This window comes from Giraffa tippelskirchi, chromosome 8 (genome assembly GCF_054371585.1).
Source record: "Giraffa tippelskirchi isolate mGirTip1 chromosome 8, T2T-mGirTip1v1.2.pri, whole genome shotgun sequence".
NCBI lineage: Eukaryota > Metazoa > Chordata > Mammalia > Artiodactyla > Giraffidae > Giraffa > Giraffa tippelskirchi.
In genome coordinates this window covers 95,686,765-95,706,485 of record NC_137282.1, presented here as the reverse complement: position 1 = coordinate 95,706,485, position 19,721 = coordinate 95,686,765, and the positions used below count along the sequence as shown (strand labels likewise).

Here is a 19,721-nt window from a genome sequence, read left to right as displayed (position 1 = left end):
GGAGCACCCAAAAGAGCTTTTGTTTATGTGAGTTACACCTATCAATATTTACAGCATGAAACTCAAACTGAGACACTTTTGATAAAATGTTTAGTTAGTAACTTAAAGTGATAATAACCCATTACAGGTTAAGATTAATACCATATTTTTAGTTAAAAATAAACTATTCTTCAAAACCAACCAAAAAAAGTGTAGTAAAAAGAGCAGCTTTATTCTACTTTGCTCTTCAAGTCTCCTTGATAGCTTTATAGAAGCTTAATAGAATACAGTGGGATTTCCACATCTGCTTCTGCATTCAATCCATTGCAACGTGACTGTTTTGACTGAAGTGTATGAAAATAATCTGGCCTCACGTAGACACATAGGTAAAAAAGGGAGGAGTATTTCAATAGACTTTTCAGATAACTATGGATACTTTTCCTCTGATACTACACCAAAACTTGACAAGTAGCATTAGGTTGGTACAAAAGTAATTGCAGTTTTACACTGTTGAACTTTGCCCTTTGATATTGGGATACATTCTTAAATAAATGTGGTTATGTTATACAACATTTTAATGTACATTTCTCACTTTATGTCTTTCTTCTAATGACTTATTACTTGCTGTTTCTTTTATATTTATTTTAACTATAGAAATGTTGCTAGACAAAAAGCAAATTCAAATGATTTTTTTTATTTGAGTTAAAAATGGGTTGCAAAGAAGCAGAAACAACTTGCAACATCAACAACACATCTGGGCCAGGAACAGCTAATGAACGTACAGTGCAGTGGTGGTTCAAGAAGTTTTGCAAAGGAGATGAGAGCCTTGAAGATGAGGAACACAGTGGCCGGCCATCAGAAGTGACAACAAACAACTGAGAGCCATCATCGAAACTGATCCTCTTACAACTACACGAGAAGTTTCCAAAGAATTCGATATCGACCATTCTACGGCTATTTGGCATTTGAAGCAAATTGGAAAGGTGAAAAAGCTCGATAAGTGGATGCCTCATGAGCTGACCAGAAATTTAAAAAAAAAAAATTGTCATTTTGAAGTGTCATCTTCTCTTATTCTATGCAACAAGAAACTGTTTCTTGATCAGATTATGACATGCAAAAAAAGTGAATTTTAGACAACAACCAGTGATGACCAGCTCAGTGGTTGGACCAAGAAGAAGCTCCAAAGCACTTCCCAAAGCCAAACGTGCACTAAAAAAGTTCACGGTCACTGTTTGGTGGTCTGCTGCTCAAGTGATCCACGACAGCTTTCTGAATCCCAACGAAAACATTACATCTGAGAAGTATGCTCAGCAAATAGATTCACTGAAAACTGCAGTGCCTGCAGCCAATACTGATCAACAGAAAGAGCCCAGTTTTTGTCTATGACAATGCCCGACCACATGTCACACAACCACCGCTTCAAAAGTTGAATGAATTGGGCTACAAAGTTTAGCCTCAGCTGCCGTATTCACCTGATCTCTTGCCAACCGACTATCACTTCTTCAAGCATCTCGACAACTTTTTATAGGGGAAATGCTTCCATAGCCAGCAGGAGGCAGAAGATGCTTTCCAACGGTTCATCAAGTCCCAAAGCATGGATTTTTACGCTACAGGAATAAACAAACTTATTTCTTGTTGGCAAAAATGTGTTGATTGTAATGGTTCTTATTTTGATTAATAAAGATGGGTTTGAGTCTAGCTATAATGACTTAAAATTTATGGTCCGAAACCACAATTATTTTTGTACCAATCTAATAGTTTTCCAAAGATTAGTTGCAATGTGGACTTTGTCACCTTATGAGTGAACTTTTTGAATTCAGTTACATTAAAATCCCTTCATCTCTCTAGCACCTTAAATGTGTCTTATACCTATGCATGATTTTATATGTTGCATTGGTCATTTGAAAAACATTGGTTTGCTTAGTTATGAAGATCTTCCATTAAATAATGCATTTCATTTTCCAACATTAGAAAAAAAATCACATTTATTAATGTCACCACTGATCTCATCAGAAAAGGTTTTATGTATCAGGAAGCTATCAAGCTCAAAGTATGCATACAAATTTTCCAAAATTTCTAATTTTTGCATGAAAGCTTGATTTTTGTCATTGGCAACAATTACTGTCAATTGTTTACCTTGAAGTGACAGACTTACTCTGTTCATTTTTGAAAAATCAAATGCCCAACTCCAAATAACCACAGCTTGCCTAGAAGCCATTGAAATGATGTTTCATGGGGGAAAAAAATATCTAGTTCAGCTCAAACAATTCCACAAATGTTTTACCTCAAAACATCCATCATATATTGGTATAGAGTTGTTGTTGTTTAGTCACTCAGTCATGTCCAACTCTTTGTGAACCCATGGACTGCAGCACTCCAGGCTGCCCTGTAGTTCACCATCTCCCAGAGTTTGCTCAGACTCATGTCCACTGAGTCGGTGGTGCCAGTGTATAGCAGAATTGCTACTTTCTATTTTATCCAAAAAAAAAAAAATGCATCTCAAGGATCAATATTTAGTAAAATGAATAACTTTTACTGGGCATTATTAAATTAAATGGCAATTTTGTTTTAATGAAAGTCTATTGTTACTACTACCTTGATTTGTGCCAAAGAGCCCATTGTTTTACCCATTTGCTCTCTTGCATGTTTGGTGTAAAAAGCAGTCCAGTGAAAAAGACAACATCTTGATATTATCATGAATATAGTTTTAACCTCATGAAGCCTGTCAGAGATCTCACCTCCAGGGTTCAATGGACCACACTTTGAGACCCACTGGCCAAAATCACAACTTTAATAGGAAGAGGAGATTGATTGTAGAAGATGCTGAAGTAGCATTAGCATTTAGCTAATTTAGTTAGCACAGGGGCATATTCTATATGGGAAAACTTGCAGGAATGATAGAGATCTTCTGGGGTTCTCTCTCTGGTAGTGTCAGGAGCGCAGAATCTGTGTTTCATATTTCACAAAGCCTTTTGGAAGATGCAAGGAGGAAGATAAAAATTCATCACAGGAATAAAGATTCAATTATACACTGTGTGACCTACACGAAAAAGAAAAATTTCATTATATGTGCCCAAAATGAGGAGTGATACTTTTCAAACCACAGGTTACAATATCTCACTGCAAAGAGTAATGTTGCAATATTGCTTTTAGGGCATGCACACAGGTCCGGTTTCATCATTAACTCATACCGCAGAAAGCACTAAATCAATTGTGGCCTCAAAAGAGAATAATACAGAAAATTCCAAGCAACAAAAACAGCATAGTGCCTCAGGGAAACTCCATGAAAGAAGAGCCAACCGTACAACTGCAGATCTTTCTTCCCTGCAGAATTTGCCTGCCCATTGGACATTGCTCACTTTTCTTCTGCTGCCACGCCCAAATTCTGGCATACACACTTCCTGTTTGGCAGCCCAAGCCCAGACAAAAGCTTCTCTCCTTGGCTTCCTTTAGTATGTTTTATTTTAAGTGTTTTTCAATAGGAAATTTAGTAAAAACTCAACAGGAAACAAATAATACACAAACAACGTAAAATGGGCAGGCTTCCTGAGGTGGATAATGTCAGCTCTGCCCTTATCTCCGGGGAGCCTTTTCAGAGAACGCCTGAAAAAAATCAGACCCCCCTCCCCCAGCTCTGCAGCCTCCACCCAGCTGCTAGCTAAAGCCTGAATACAACATTTGGCCTTTATTTCTTTGACTTAAAGCTGGCACTCCTACTGACTGGCCTTAAGAAGTGAGAACAGTAGCCCCTGAAGGTATTTGGTATTTTCAGCTTACTTGATCCCTTGGCAAAAACAAATTTTGAAAGGATAGTTCCTGAGGGAACAAGCAAAATCTAAGAAATGTCCTAATTATGGACAGTGGACTGACCATGGCAAGGAAGGGGGTGGCAAAAGGTGTCGTGAGTAGCTTTTGCATATCACCTTTAACTTGAGAAGGCGCTGAGTGACTTTGAATGATCTCCGACAACCTGCTCAAGGAGATGGACTAGAGGGAGGCATTTTGTTTGATGACTGCTGTTGCGCCACTTCCTGTTCTCACAGAGCATCCTTATTGTTTTATATTCCTGTAGAACGGAGCCTCCTAGACCCCTTCCTGCCCAGAACAGTAGACCCCAGAAGAAGGAGGGACGATTCAGCATGCTCAATCAGATCTTCTGCAAGAACAAAAAGGAAGAGCAGAGGGCCTATGAGAAGGACCCCAGCCGGGACTGGCACAGTGGGGAGCACACCTCGGAAGTCGATGACATCATCGCCACCTTTGACAGCAACGTGGATACCAACTGCCAAGAGCAGCCCGGTGAGCAGGTGGCTATGGTTGATTTTAAGAAGAGGACCTCAGAGAACTCAAAATATCACTTGCCAGAAAAGAAGCCTCTGGCCCGTAAAGGGCTTCCACCAATCAGAACACAGAGCCTCCCACCCATCACCCTGGGCCATAACTTCCTGACAGCCTCCCAGGGGGCCACTTCCCATGCTGGCCTGAGCTCTGGTACTCATCATGCGGCTCAGCGATCTCAGAAAAGCCAAAGTGAGCAAGATTTGTTGAACAACAGAACTGGCTGCCAGGCATTGCTAGATAACCCTTGGAAAGGTGATTCTCACCCGGTGTTCTATAAAGGCTGGACTATGTCTTCATCTGACAAGCTGCTAGACAGGTTGCTCACCAGCAGATCTGGCCACCAGGAAGTATCAGGGCCCCCACATCTTCCTCATCTGCATAATCCTGCATCAGGTAATGTCCTTCCTCATTCCTGACAGATTCTGTATAAGAAACATGTCATACCGTCCTGAGTGAGGAGGGAGAGTAGGTAGCCTGGAGGACTTCCCTTTAGTCCACTGGATTCAGGATGTCTAGGCTATGCAAACAGTCTGCTTTTCCAGCCTGAGAACAATCATCAGGTAGAAGCATATGCCTTCTCATCTTATCCCATCCCACCAAATATGTGCGGTGACTGGCAGATTGGAGCAGGAGTATTATTATTTCCACCAGCAAGGATTCTTAAGCAGGGATACTTGCCAATATCACCTACAAGGGGTTGATTTGTTTGTGTGACTGTTTGCTTTTAAATCAGGTGTTCAATGCCCACTCTGGGCCCACTGAACCAAAATTTTGGTGAGGCAGAAGGGAAAAGAGTAATGCCTTCCACGTGTATGTGTAGAAAGGGAACACATCACACGCTAATGGTTCAAAACTCCAAACATGTCAAAGGATTACCTGGCAGCTCTCCCTCCTGTGTCTGCCCGCAGCTATGCAGTGCCCCTCATCCAAAGCAAACTATGTTATTAATTTTTTGCTTATCCTTCCAGAAGTATTTTATACATATTTAAGTATTTGTATGTATACATATATATATACATTTTAAATAAATAAGCACATCACACTAAAGAATCTATATTTTTGTACACATAAAGCAATATATATGTGTCTACTTTTCACCCATTTCTAAACAAACATATCACACTAAAACTTTTATTTATATTTTTTTAAATCACCCACAGGTGATTCTGAGATACAGTGGAGACTAAGATCAGTTGTTCTAAAGCACAGGCTTCAGAACAGCTTCCAAAATCAGGTCATTACTATAATATCTTATTTTGTCATCAAGTGAATTAATTACTAAGATTTAAAAATCATGAAGTTTTTACATAAAAATTTAAATTTCTAGCTTCTCTTGAGAAATTGAAAAATCCAGCAACACTAAACACAAATTCCATTTGGCAATAATTGGCTAGATCTGAGTTACCAGTATCCCCTATGGACACCACTTGGACATCACTGTCCCCAGTTTAGCCCAGTCCACACCACTCTCTAGTCTCCTCCCATGGAATATCTCTTGTTCTTTGTCAATAAGTTTCTGTTGCTTTTCTTATAGTGGGGTTAAGAGGGAAAATGATATGTTTCTTGAATCCATGCTTCTTTCAAAAGTAGAAAAGTGAAAGACTAAGAGGGTTGATGTATATTTTAAGAAGTAGATGAGATCAATATATCTTTGGAGGTAAGAACTATTCTTTCCCATTTAATATGCAGCATGAGCCTAGCTCTCCTCACTCATTTACACGTGCCTGGTGTCTGAGACCTGTGAGGCAGCATACAACTTCTCTCGTACATATTTATTTGTATTTAAATGTATTTATTTGAATAAATACGTGACGGCTATGGCTATTTCCTGAGAAGAACTTCCCTCAAGGTCTTACTTCCTCCCCAGAGCACTGGAGTGTGGGTAGTTTCCCTTGTGTTCTGTGGAGGGGTAAGGAAGCAAACATATTGGTTTGCTGTCTTTTAACACTTTGATGGCCTCCAGGGCCTTGACTCAGTCTGCTTTCTGGAGTTAGTCCTGTCCTGGCTAATATCTTCTTTTTAGAAAAAAAAAATTTTTCTTTTTTTTCTTAGATTTTTGAAAGTCTTGTTCTTTTTCTGTTCCCAGGACAGCCTGGGACTGTTTTTTCTTTATCGGTTAGAATTGGTTCATCTGCTGTAACAGAAACCCAGAGTAACAGTGGTTTAAGCAACATAGAAGTTTATTCCTCTCATATGGAAGAAGTTGAACATTACGGTTCCCAGTGCTTGATCAACCATGATCACCAGAGACCCAGGCTCCTTCCATCTGTATTCTCTACAACTTAACCTATGGCTTTCATCCTTTGGAGAAAGAGCAGGAGAAAGGAGAGAGGCAGGGAGAAAGGAAGAAGAGAGGGGGGAAGAAAATGGATGTCCCCAAACTGAATTGCTGCTGCTGCTGCTGCTAAGTCACTTCAGTCGTGTCCGACTCTGTGTGACTCCATAGATGGCAGCCCACCAGGCTCCCCCCTCCCTGGGATTCTCCAGGCAAGAACACTGGAGTGGGTTGCCATTTCCTTCTCCAATGCATGAAAGTGAAAAGTGAAAGTGAAGTCTCTCAGTCGTGTCCGACTCTTCACGACCCCATGGACTACAGCCTACCAGGCTCCTCCGTCCATGGGATTTTCCAGGCAAGAGTACTGCAGTGGGGTGCCATTGCCAAACTGAATTAACTCCCATTAATAAGTTATATCCCATTGCTTCTCAGCCTTTTGGCTAAGATCAAGTGTAATAAGTTATTGCCCATAAGTCCCGAGTCTGCTTCCATCTCATTGGCCAGAACTTTAGTCACATGACTGTGCCTATCTGCAAGGGAGACTGGGAATTGTTGTCTTTTAGCTGATCATATGACTGTACCTCCAAAACTGGATTTTTGTTTCTAAGAGAAAAAGGGAGTAGATATTGAATAGAGAATTCATAGATTCTGTCACATGTGCCATCTAAAACTTTCCGTATTACTTAAAATAAAAGAAAATTCAATAAAGTTGGTTTGAGGATTGATTTCACTTTTCCAGTGAAGTAACTGAAAAGGTCCCTAGGGGCAGGAAAGCAGAAAAGGACTAGCAGAATTCTCCAAGGGAATGTTAAATGATTAGCTATGCCTAGATCAAAGCTTTTATTTTTTTCAACCAATGTTTTTGAGTACTGATAATAACTAGGAGCCAGGTAACTGAGGTAACTAGGTAACTGAGTCATGACAAGATAAATATCCCAAGAATCTTCAGTCTATAAATGAACTTTCAGGAACATGGATTTTCTAAGTTGATTATACAACTCACTTTAAATTGATTTTCTTCTCATCTTTACATATGAAAATCATAAGGGTTTTAAATGGAAAAGACCCTAGTCTTCACTCATTCTTAAAATGATTATTGAGTGTCTGTTATTGTAATTTGTCAAGAGGCAGCATATCCAGTGGTTAAGAGAAAAATTCTTCTTTTTTTCTTTTCTTTTTTTGTCCACCACATGGCTTACAGGATCTTAGTTCCCCAGATAAGAACTGAATCTGGGTCCACAGAAATCAAAGACCTGAGTCCTAACCACTGAACCACCAGGGAATTCCCCAAGAGAGGTCTTTTAAAGTCACACTTTTATTGTTGTTTTGTCAATAAGTCTTGGCTCTCTTTTACCTACTGTTAATGAATCTCTCTGAACCTTTGTTTCCTCATGTCAAAAATGGGAAGAAATACCCAACTTTTAGAGTTGTGAATTGCTATTAAGGTTAAACAAATTGATACATTTATAATACTTAAAATAGTGACTTGAACATAGTACTATACAAATACACACAAATTTGTGGGGTTTTTTTTTTAAACTATGTGCCAGGCCCTACACTAAGCCCAGTGCCTTAGACACAAGCTATGGATGATGACATCTAAGCAAATATACTATTCAACTGCCTTTTTGCTCTCAGATCTAATCTCTTCTTTCCATCTCTAGTCTGTATCTCGGGAAACTATACCTCCCAGGCTCCTTGGAAGCTGCCTCCAGGTACTTTTGGTGAAGTGCCAGGAGGCGTTGGCAAGAGTAAGAGCAGGAGAAAGAGGAAAACCAGTATAGTTCTCCTCAATGTCCCTCTGCTTCCTATCGAATCTCCAGTAGGGGTTCCATGCCTCCTACCTCCTCCACACAGCCCCTCACTTGTGGTTCTGGCTCCCACCAGCTTCTGGGCCTTTGTAATACCAGCTCTTCCTCTTATACTCCAGACTAGAAGTGGTTGCATCCTCCTTCTGTGGTTAATTTCTGGATGTCCTTTAACTTTGTCATCTGGCTTCTCAGCTTTTCCACCACCAGTATCACGAAATCACTTTCTATATGAAATTGCCTCTCTTTCAGAAGCCTGAAGAGGTCTCCATTTTCCTCAATGAGCCCTGATTGATAAGGCAAGACATGTCATCTCTCTCAGCTACAATTTTCCTACTCTCTGGATCCACAGTCTGGGACCGTTTTGTTTCATGAAGGCCTTTCCAGTTATAATGTACATAGCCTAGAAAAGTTAAAACAACTTGTTCAGTCTTACAACTAATTAGTGACATATTCAGAACTTGAACCCAGATCTCCTAAAAAGTTATCACACAGCTTCCTGGTGGCTCAGAGGTAAAGTCCACCTGCAATGCAGGTAGATGCAGGTTCAGTCCCTGGGTCAGGAAGATCCCCTGGAGGAGGAAATGGCCACCCACTTCAGTATCCTTGCCAGGAACAATACCATGGTGGACAGGGGAGCCTGGTGGGCTACAGTCCATTAGGTCACAAAGAGTCGGGCTGAGCACATATACAATGGTGGTGGAAGTGGTTCAGTCACTAAGTCACGTCTGACCCTGCAACCCCATGGACTGTAGCCCATCAGGCTCCTCTGTCCATGGGATTTTCCAAGCAAGAATACTGGAGTGGGTTGCCATTTCCTCCTCCAGGGAATCTTCCCGACCCAGGGACTGAACCCGCATCTACCTGCATTGCTGGTGGACTCTTTACCTCTGAGCCACAGAGATAAATTTTGTGGATCAAACCCACAAAATAAGGGCTTCCGTTATTTCTGTCTCTAAATCTCAAAGTCCAGCAGATAGCATGCTTACCAAGTTATTTACGATGTGATTTTCTTAGAAACTACACCATCCTCCCCCAAAGAAAAATATTTCTGCCTTATGGATTTTATTTTTGCCAATATTTTTAACCCAATTTGAGATTTTTTTTTTTTTAACTACTACTGAAACTTCCAGACTACAGTTGGGAGAGTTCACTTAAGTGGTTTAAATTGTTAGTTTAGGCGGGTTGAAACTCAGCAGATTTCTGCACTGAGCTCCCATACTTGATGTGAAAACCTAATGTGGTAAAGCAATTGGGTACTATAAATTATACCACTGCACCACTGGCTTGAACTTGGATCGTCTCTCTCCCCTGAATTTTTTCTTTTCCTGCCCTAGGTTTAGTAGAAATAATATGGGCTAGCAGTGATTACTACCGTTTGAGTTCCTGGCAGCTAATATCCTGTGCTGACATCAGCAACCCTGAACATTTAGCAGTAATGATTATTGCTTAACATTTATTGAGACCCGTCAGTGGGCTAGATGGAGAGGATGGGGAATAAGGCACTTAACCTAAATGAGGGAATTTGGAGCGCATCAGCTTAATTCATTGCAAGCAGCTTTCAGAGAAAATGGAACAGAGAGTTCTGTGGTGTTTGCTACCAGCCTGGTTATTTACAAGTCATCACAAGGAACCTAAGAAAGTGCTTGCTTCCTTTCTCCCTCAAGAGAGAACTTTCTTCTCCAGAATTTTCTACACTATCCCAGCAACAACTCCCTCTCCTCCCTGCATAGGTCTGATGTCATGACCACCTCTGTTTAAACCCATCAGCAGCTTTGCATCTTTCTAGGACAAAGGCCAGATTCTTTACCTGGCAAAGTCCTCCCAACTTGGCCTGGCCTCACTTAACTTTCTCAACTTCTGCACCTCCCATTTCAATCCTTTCCCCCACCTCCATCCCCTTGAACAGTTTCTTGAATATCTCTCAGTTCTTGAGGACTCCATACCTTTTACTCTACAACATCTTTGCCCGTGTTTTTTTTTTTTCTTTTAACCTTCCATCCACTGAGGGCTTGATAGATTCCTACGATCTTTTAAGAATGAGCCCAAGCTTGCTTCCTATGTAGAAGGCTCCTGACTGCTGTAGGAGGTGTGGCCCATTTTTATTATCTATCATGAAAGAATCCCTCCTCCGCCTTGTTGAGCCTCCTTGGGGGCAGTGAACCACAGACTTCCCCTTCAACAGCACTGCAGGAGAGGAATGTTTAACCCCCACTTTAGAGATGAAGAAATTGGAGGATTACAGTGGTTACCCCACTTGCCTAAGGTCATAAGGTAGCTAGGAAGTGGCAGAGCAGATGTTTAAGCAAGGTCTATGGGATTCAAGACACATTGCTCTCTCTGGACCCTTCTTTCCTCTGTGATATCTTCACAGCACTACTCATGGCCTTCAAAGGTACTTTATCTGTCTCTATTCCCATCATCCCCTTTGAGCACCTTGCCTTCTCTTTGTACTCTAGGCTCTGGAATGCAAAGAGTTTGCAATAGATGAGTGCTGAATGTATTTGTTATTATTATTAATCTTCATTCTCTTCTATTTCCTCATTTAACTATGAAAAAAATTTCTGCCTTTTTATTCTAAGACAGTGGTCATCCTCCACCAGCTGGACACTCCCTGAAAGTTCCTGCAGCACAGATAAGAGACCTTTGGACTATGAACATTCTACCTTGTTCTTCAAAACTGAGCAAAATGTCAGGGTGGCAAAAAGTTTAACTCTCCTCCCACCTCCTCCCAAATCACTGCTGAAGTCCCTCTCTGCCACTTCTCCCATCCTATCTACACCATTTTGGCCCCTAAGGAGGCAACATGGTGTGGATTTTAGGTCCAGACAGACCTGGGTTGGGTCCAGATTCTGTCACTTCCTGTCATATGACCTTGAGCTCCATTCAGAACTCCTCCAAATCACAGTGTCCTCATTTGGAAACTGGGAATGATAGTACCTCTCTCACAAGGGAAAGTGACTATTAGGATTAAATGAGATTATACATATAGCAATTAGTCCAGTGCTTGACCATAGTAAGTGCTCAATGGTGTTACCCGTAATTATCATCTCATTTTTGGTTTTGCAAATTTCTGCTCCAGTGTTCATGGATAAATAATCAGATATGAGTTGATATAGGTTTTACTGTAATTCTACTCAGGAATTTTTTTTTTTTTTAAACAATGGCTTATGAGCTTCCCTCATGGCTCAGATGGTAAAAGCATCTGCTTGCAATGCAGGAGACCCGGGTTCGATCCCTGGGTAGGGAAGATCCTCTGGAGAAGGAAATGGCAACCCACTCCAGTACTCTTGGCTGGAAAATTCTATGGATGGAGGAGCCTCATAGGCTACGGATTATGGGGTTGCAAAGAGTCGAACATGACTGAGCAATTTCACTTTCACTTATGAGATTATTTAACCTTCAAAGTTCAAAGGAATAAAAATATAAAGGCAAAATGTACACCCAGGAGACTGGAAATTTTGCTTAATATGCATCAAATGACACTGCTCAGATGACCACCCCTAAAAATCTACCACTGGACTCACCGAAGCAGATAGGGGGTGGATCTTTTCCCCCTGTTCTAAGGACTGCTTTACCCAAACAGCAGACTTCAACCCTATGGGCCTTACTATAGTGACTCTGGCTCCTACTAGACTGCTAAGTAAAAGATCAAATGAATACATGCCCCACTCTCTAGGAGATCACATTAAAAAAATGCCACAGAGTAACACTGTAATAATTGCTAATGTTTATTGTTTACTTTATAAGCTAAATGCTTTACCTTTTTTCTCCTAGTTAATCTTTATAACAACTGGAAACAACAGATAAAGCTATTATCCACTTTTTACCTATGAGGAAGTTGAGATTTAGAGAGAGAACATCACTTGCTCAAGTTGGGAGTAAAGCCTAATCCTGTCTGATCCTGTTGTCCTTGTTGTTCGCTCAGTTATGTCCAACTCTTTGGGACCCAGGGACTGCAGCATGCCAGGCTTCCCTGTCCTTCACCATTTCTCAGACCTTGCTCAAACTCATGTCTATTGAATCAGTGATGCTATCCAACCATCTTGTCTGTCCTCCTCTTCTCCTGCCTTCAACCTTACCCAGCATCAGGGTCTTTTCCAATGAGTAGGCTCTTTGCATCAGGTAGTCAAAGTATTGGAGCTTCAGCTTCAGCCTCAGTCCTTTCAATGAATATTTAGGACTGATTTCCTTTAGGATTGACTGGTTTGATATCCTTGTAGTCCAAGGGACTCTCAAGAGTCTTCTCCAACACCACAGTTCGAAAACATCAATTCTTTGGCACTCAACCTTCTTTATGGTCCAAATCTTGTATCCATACATGACTACTGGAAAAACCATAGCCTTGACTAGATGGACCTTTGTCAGCAAAGGAATGTTTCTGCTTTTCAATATGCTATCTAGGTTGTTCATAGTTTTTCTTCCAAGGAGCAAGCGTCTTTTAATTTCATGGCTGCAGTCACCATCTGCGGTGATTTTGGAGCCCAGAAAAATAAAGTCTGTCACTGTTTCCATTGTTTCCCCATCTATTTGCATGGAGTGATGGGACCGGATGCAATGATCTTAGTTTCCTAAATGTTGAGTTTTAAGCCACGTTTTTCATTCTCCTCTTTCACTTTCATCAAGAGACTCTTTAGTTCTTCTTCGCTTTCTGCCATAAGGGTGATATCTCTGCATATCTGAAGTTATTGATATTTCTCCCAACAATCTTGATTCCAGCTTGTGCTTCATCCAGCCCGACATTTCTCATGATGGACTCTGCATATAAGTTAAATAAGCAGGGTGACAGTATACAGCCTCGATGTATTCCTTTCCCAATTTGGAACCAGTCTGTTGTTCCATGTCCAGTTCTAACTGTTGCTACTTGACTTGTACACAGATTTCTCAGGAGGCAGGTCAGGTGGTCTGGTATTCCCATCTCTTGAAGAATTTTGCAGTTTGTTGTGATCCACAGAGTCGAAGGCTTTGGCATAGTCAATGAAGCAGAAGTAGATGTTTTTCTGGAACTCTTTTACTTTTCCATGATCCAGCAGATGTTAGCAATTTGATCTCTGGTTCCTCTGCCTTTTCCAAATCCAGCTTAAACATCTGGAAGTTCACGGTTCACGTACTATTGGAGGCTGGCTTGGACAATTTTAAGCATTACTTTGCTAGCGTGTGAGATGAGTGCAATTGTGCGGTAGTTTGAGCATTCTTTGGCATTGCCTTTATTTGGGATTGGAATGAAAGCTGACCTTTTCCAGTCCTGTGGCCACTGCTGAGTTTTCCAAATTTGCTGGTATATTGAGTGCAGCACTTTCACAGCATCATCTTTTAGGATTTGAAATAGCTCAACTGGAATTCCATCACCTCCACTAGCTTTGTAGTAATGCTTCCTAGGCCCACTTGGCTTCACATTCCATGATGTCTGGCTCTAGTTGAGTGATCACACCATCGTGTTTATCTGAGTCATGAAGATCTTTTTGTATAGTTCTTCTGTGTATTCTTGCCACCTCTTCTTAATATCTTCTGCTTCTGTTAGGTCCATACCATTTCTGTCCTTTATTGAGTCCATCTTTGCATGAAATGATCCCTTGGTATCTCTAATTTTCTTGAAGAGATCTCTAGTCTTTTCCATTCTATTGTTTTCCTCTATTTCTCTGCATTGCTCACTGAGGAAGGCTTTCTTATCTCTCCTTGCTATTCTTTGGAACTCTGCATTCAAATGGGTCTACCTTTCCTTTTCTCCTTTGCCTTTTCCGTCTTTTCTTTTCTCAGCTATTTGTAAGGCCGCCTCAGGCAACTATTTTGCCTTTTTGCATTTCTTTCACTTGGGGATGGTCTTGAACACTGCCCTCTGTACAATGTCATGAACCTCCCTCCATAGTTCTTCAGGTACTCTGTCTATCAGATCTAATCCCTTGAATCTATTTGTCACTTCCACTGTATAATTGTAAGGGATTTGATTTAGGTCATACCTGAATGGTCTTGTGGTTTTTCCTACTTTCTTCAATTTAAGTCTGAATTTGGCAATAAGGAGTTCATGGTCCAAGCCACAGTCAGCTCCCAGTCTTGTTTTTGCTGATCATATAGAGCTTCTCCATCTTTGGCTGCAAAGAATATAATCAATTTGATTTTGGTATTGACCATCTGGTGATGTCCATGTGTAGAGTCTTCTCTTGTGTTGTTGGAAGAGGGTGTTTGCTATGACCAGTGCGTTCTCTTGGCAAATCTCTGTTAGCCTTTGCCCTGCTTCATTTTGTACTCCAAGGCCAAAATTGCATGTTACTCCAATTATCTCTTAACTTCCTACTTTTGCATCCCAGTCCCCTAACTTTTGCATTCTAGTCCCCATGTGCTAATAAATGTTTAACAGGTGGCTGTTCAGACAAAAATCAGTGCTTGTTGATTTCCCTGATGTAAGTACTCCCACCATGGCTGATCTCAAGCCCTAAGTGTGATGTCAACCATCTCACAAAATTCCTGAAAACTGGTATGCCCAGCTCCAGCATAGCACTCAGTTCAGTTCAGTTCAGTTGCTCAGTTGTGTCCGACTCTTTGTGACCCCATGAATCGCAGCATGCCAGGCCTCCCTGTCCATCACCAACTCCCGGAGTTTACCCAAACCCATGTCCATCGAGTCAGTGATGCCATCCAACCATCTCATCCTCTGTTGTCCCCTTCTCCTCCTGCCCCCAATCCTTCCCAGCATTAGGATCTTTTCCGATGAGTCAACTCTTCGCATGAGGTGGCCAAAGTATTGGAGTTTCAGCTTCAACATCAGTCCTTCCAATGAACACCCAGGACTGATCTTCTTTAGGATGGACTGGTTGGATCTCCTTGAAGTCCAAGGGACTCTCAAGAGTCTTCTCCAACACCATAGTTCAAAAGCATCAATTCTGTGGCACTCAGCTTTCTTCACCGTCCAACTCTCACATCCATACATGACCACTGGAAAATCCATAGCCTTGACTAGATGGACCTTTGTTGACAAAGTAATGTCTCTGCCTTTAAATATGCTATCTAGGTTGGTCATAACCTTCCTTCTAAGGAGCAGCACTACTGGTCATTTAAATGATATATTCCAGGTCTCCAAAGTACTTTCATTCACTTCTCATCTTCCATCTCATGATTCTCAATCCAGGATTCATAATAGAATCACCTGGGAGGTGAAACAAATCTGGCGTCCTATCCAGCCCCTGAGATGCTCATTTAATCAGTGTGGTTGGTGTTTAGTCAGAGTAGCCTTTTTTTTTTTTTAACTCCTCAGATAATTTCTCAGCGCAGCCAGGATTGAGAAACACTGATCTTGAAGAATATATCCTACTCCTCACCCACTCTTCAACACAGATTCACAAATACATCATACATTAATACCCTATTTTATTTTTTCAAATTTTTAAGTTTTGTGCAGTATATGACCAACTGTGCTTGGTGTGTGTTTTTTTTTTTTTTAATTTTTATTTATTTTGGCTGCTCTGGGTCTTTGTTGCTTTGTTTGAGTTTTCTCTAGTTGCCACGAGCGGGGTCTAGCCTTACATTGCAGTGCACAGGCTTCTCATTGCAGTGGCTTTTCTTGTTGCAGAGCACAGGCTCTAAGTGTGTGGGTTGCAGTAGCTACAGCACACAGGCTCTGTAGATGTGACTCCCAGGCCATGGAGTGTGTGGGCCTCAGTTTGCTCTGGAACTCAGGCTCAGTGGTTGTGGCTCCCAGCCTTGGTTGCTGCGGGGCATGTGGAATGTTCCCGAACCAGGATTCAAATCCATGTCCCCTGCATTAGCAGGTGGATTCTTATCCACTGTGCCACTGGGGAAGTCCCCAGTTGTGCTTGTTTATAATTTTTTTAAAGCTAGTTTACTCAAGAAATGATTTTGGATACATTTTTCCTTTCACTCAAATGGTGACTGGCATGTGATAGAAACTGAATATGGTGTAGTTATTTTGTTGTTGTTAACATCATAAATTTCATGATCCATAACATCTTGTATGATTCTCTAATCCACTGGATTTTATAATTTGCACTTGGTTGAGTCTCAAATGATTGACGCAAATTATGTTTGTCCCCAGGACAAAATTTTCAGCATCTCTCCCCAAACAGACCCAAAATCAGGGATCTTCCTTTCACTCGGAACAACCTAGCTCCCCTACCAGACCAAAAATGTAAGTATTTTCAATCTTCTTCAGCTTCCTTTGCAAATAGTAGTGCTGTTATTAGGACTAAATGTTATTTCGGTTTACTTTCATTTTTCCAAGAGAACATCAAGTACCAAAACTTGAAAATTATAGGAAAATAGACTAGAGACAGTCTTTAAAGCTCCATCCAACATGGTAATGCTTGTTTAAAAGAAATACTCGCTTCCTTGAGGAATTTTTATGTTTGGACTATAAAAACAATAACAGAAGTTTATTTTGCTATGTACTATTTAATGTCTTTACTGCTTTAAAAATTATGCTAAGACTGGCTTCCTGACATTGTTTTCCTTACTATGTTGGACAGATAGAAATGTGTGTTACCTCAGTACTCACAGGCTCTGCAGTCCTAAGCAGAAAGGAATAATCAAGTATGATGTTCATCAGGTTTACTTTTGGCATTATTTTATACAAAACTTCTCACAATATAAACTGTTAATATATTCTATTCACCAAGTGATCGAGTTTGCCTGTTCCTAAGCACTATCTGGGGTGCTTGTTATAAAATGGATTCCAGGGCCCCACACCCAGAAATTCTGAGTTTGTATATGCTTATATCTGTACTCTGAGACAGTGTAGATTAGAAAACTGATTCAGAGAGGTCACATGACTCACCCATTATTACTTCGGCAGTAAGTTGCAGAGCTACAGGATACTGAGTCAGCTGCTTCAAGAAACAAATAATACTCACTGGATTCTAATTTCCTTTCTTCCTGTTCTTCCTATCCCAATGCACTGGTTTATAACATGTGTGCAAACACTCACATGCACATGTACACACACACTGTCTACCTCCTCTTAAGTGCAGAGATTAGATGATTTAGAAGCTGCTCTATTTAAGACAAGTCCCTTACCCTTTCCTTACTTCAATTTCTTCACGTAGCCTGTAAGAGTAGTGCAACCTGAAAAGATTGTTGAGAGGATTAAATGAGATGACACATACAAAATCCTTGGCAACCATTTGCACAGAGTAAATATCCAATATATCTTTTCTGCCCCAGACTGCAGTTCAAATGGGACAAGTCAAGAGTTCTGGAACCCTTTAGTTAAAAAACAAGAACCATGGGGTCTTAGGACAACTCTGTCTCTTTTTTCAGATAAGGAAAGGGGGAAGTGGAGATTTGTCCAAAGTCACACACAGACTTAGTAGCAGAAACCAAGACCTCTTCCTTGACAGATTATTTTCCTTGCCCTTACTAATTTGTCTAAAGAGAGAGTTTTGGATGGTGTGAATTCAATCACTGAATGAAATTCAAGTCTGACCTTGTCTTTAAGCAGAAATGTAGTCACAAAGACATCTAAGGAAAGAGTCACTTAGCCTTAAGTCCAGTATGGCCTAGAGAAGCCAAAGAGAGGGGATTTTCTTTGGCAGAGCCCAGCAGCTTTGCTTTTCATGATTAAATTTAAGGAGACAGGGAAAGATAAAGATCTTTGATTAACTATAGCTCTATGAAAAAGAAATGGAAAGGTACAGCGCCTTTCCTGAAAGAAACCTGAGAACCTTTTGAGGTTTGCATAAAAGCACAGTACAAATGTCTTGGGGCTTATTTAGGCCTTGTGCTGACTTGGCTTTCAAGGGCTGCTCCACCCAAGGAAAAGAGAACTTTGCCAGGCACGCAGAGCCTGATCATGTTTTCACCAAACTCAACCCCGCCTCGTATTGCGCATATTTGACTTCCCTGACTGGAGCTTCCTAGGTTGCACCAGTGGTAAAGAACCTGCCTGCCAATATAGGAGCCACAAGAGAAGCGGATTCAATCCCTGGGTCAGGAAGATCCCCTGGAGATGGACATGGCAACCCACTCCAGTATCCTTGCCTGGAGAATCCCATGGACAGAGGAGGCTGACAAAGAGTCAGACATGACTGAAGCAACTTAGCACGCACACACAACATCCCTGACTACGTGTAAGCTTGATAGGTAGTTACACATGAGTTTTTCCTGAAGTTTAGCTCTCTGCAAGAAAAACTTCTTAGAAGTGCCTCTATTCCTTCAGATATAACACATTTCTTCTACCACCATTCCATTCCTAAGAGAAGAAAACCTTGAAAGTCTTTCCTTCTATTCTTTCCTCCCAGTTCTGTCTGGAGAACCTCTACGGACCAACCGAGTGCTGCCTGCTATTCCAAGCCAGCGGAGACACTGTCCACCAGCTGAAGAGAGTGAAAACTCTGCCAGATCCACCAATGATGAAAACTAGCTGTGGGTCACTGACTGTGAAAATATAGACAATATCTCTTTTCACCTGTCAAAGAACAAGATTACTCTAGTTCATAAGAACAAAGACTGGTTTAGTAAATTGCATTCTATAAGCCGTTCATGGTTTTATAACTCAAAGTTCTTTGTTCCATATAAGCACTTAGAATCTTTGATTGTGTATATATTGTAAGTCTGTGAGTTTCTGTGACCTCTACAAGCCAAACTAAAAAGTCACAGTATGTTATCAGCAGGGAACCTTAGTTACGTTTGGTTTGTTTCGTGACATGTTTGCTGATTTATTTTTTAATGATTTTCTGTTTTTAAAAAATGTATGCTTTGCTGAATAAAAAAGAAAGCACATTCCATATGTGTTATTTACATTTAGTGCAATTCCACTTTGGGTTAACAAAACTTAATTAAAATTAAAACAGTAAATTTCTTTCATCAGTCAGTGTTTATGGCTTTTAAGTATACAATCATCTACAAAATATTTTCTGAAACTGTCAGTTCCTGGCTAGAGATCAAATCATTTAACAATGTTTATATATCTTCTTTGTTATAAGATTATTTCCACCTATTGTCATTTTTCAGATATGATTGTTTGTTCTAATAGAGAAGATCATGTGAGTTGGAAAGATCTACATCTGGACCTAATGGAATGAAATAGACCTTTCTCACGCATTCCTCAAACACTCTACATATTTAATCTTTTTTTTCTTCTGTTTCAAAATAATGGTCTCTGTCTACTCAAGATATTTCCACACTTATGGCGTAGCAAATTTCAAAGAGACTATTACTAACTACAGATCTCCTTACTAAACGGTTTGTGTATTGTTTGGATTAATTGAAAGTTCAAGATTTACCCATATAAGATCATACTCACTCCATGTTATTACCAAGCCTGCTATTATTCAGCAGGCTTGGTAGTAGTACATTTACCATTCTATGTT

The 19,721-nt window shown here is 40.6% G+C and overlaps 1 protein-coding gene and 1 long non-coding RNA gene across 7 annotated transcripts in view; one reads left to right on the top strand and one right to left on the bottom strand.

Annotated features, from left to right (window-relative positions):
• The window catches only part of ANKRD55 (ankyrin repeat domain 55), a 250,275-nt gene extending 231,139 nt beyond the window's left edge, over nt 1-19,136 (top strand). For all 6 annotated transcript variants that reach the window (XM_081517907.1, XM_081517903.1, XM_081517902.1 and 3 more), the window contains 3 exons: nt 4,052-4,713; nt 16,451-16,543; nt 18,651-19,136. In XM_081517907.1, the coding sequence (XP_081374033.1) occupies nt 4,052-4,713; nt 16,451-16,543; nt 18,651-18,772 (877 nt within the window). In that variant the 3' untranslated portion in view covers nt 18,773-19,136. The remainder of the gene's footprint in view (nt 1-4,051; nt 4,714-16,450; nt 16,544-18,650) is intronic.
• Nucleotides 2,753-4,220, bottom strand: LOC145516577 (uncharacterized). The gene is made up of 2 exons (XR_014061510.1): nt 3,903-4,220; nt 2,753-3,019 (listed from the first exon to the last, which is right to left on the bottom strand). It is a non-coding gene; the product is annotated as an uncharacterized LOC145516577 (long non-coding RNA).
• Nucleotides 19,137-19,721: the final 585 nt, after the last annotated feature.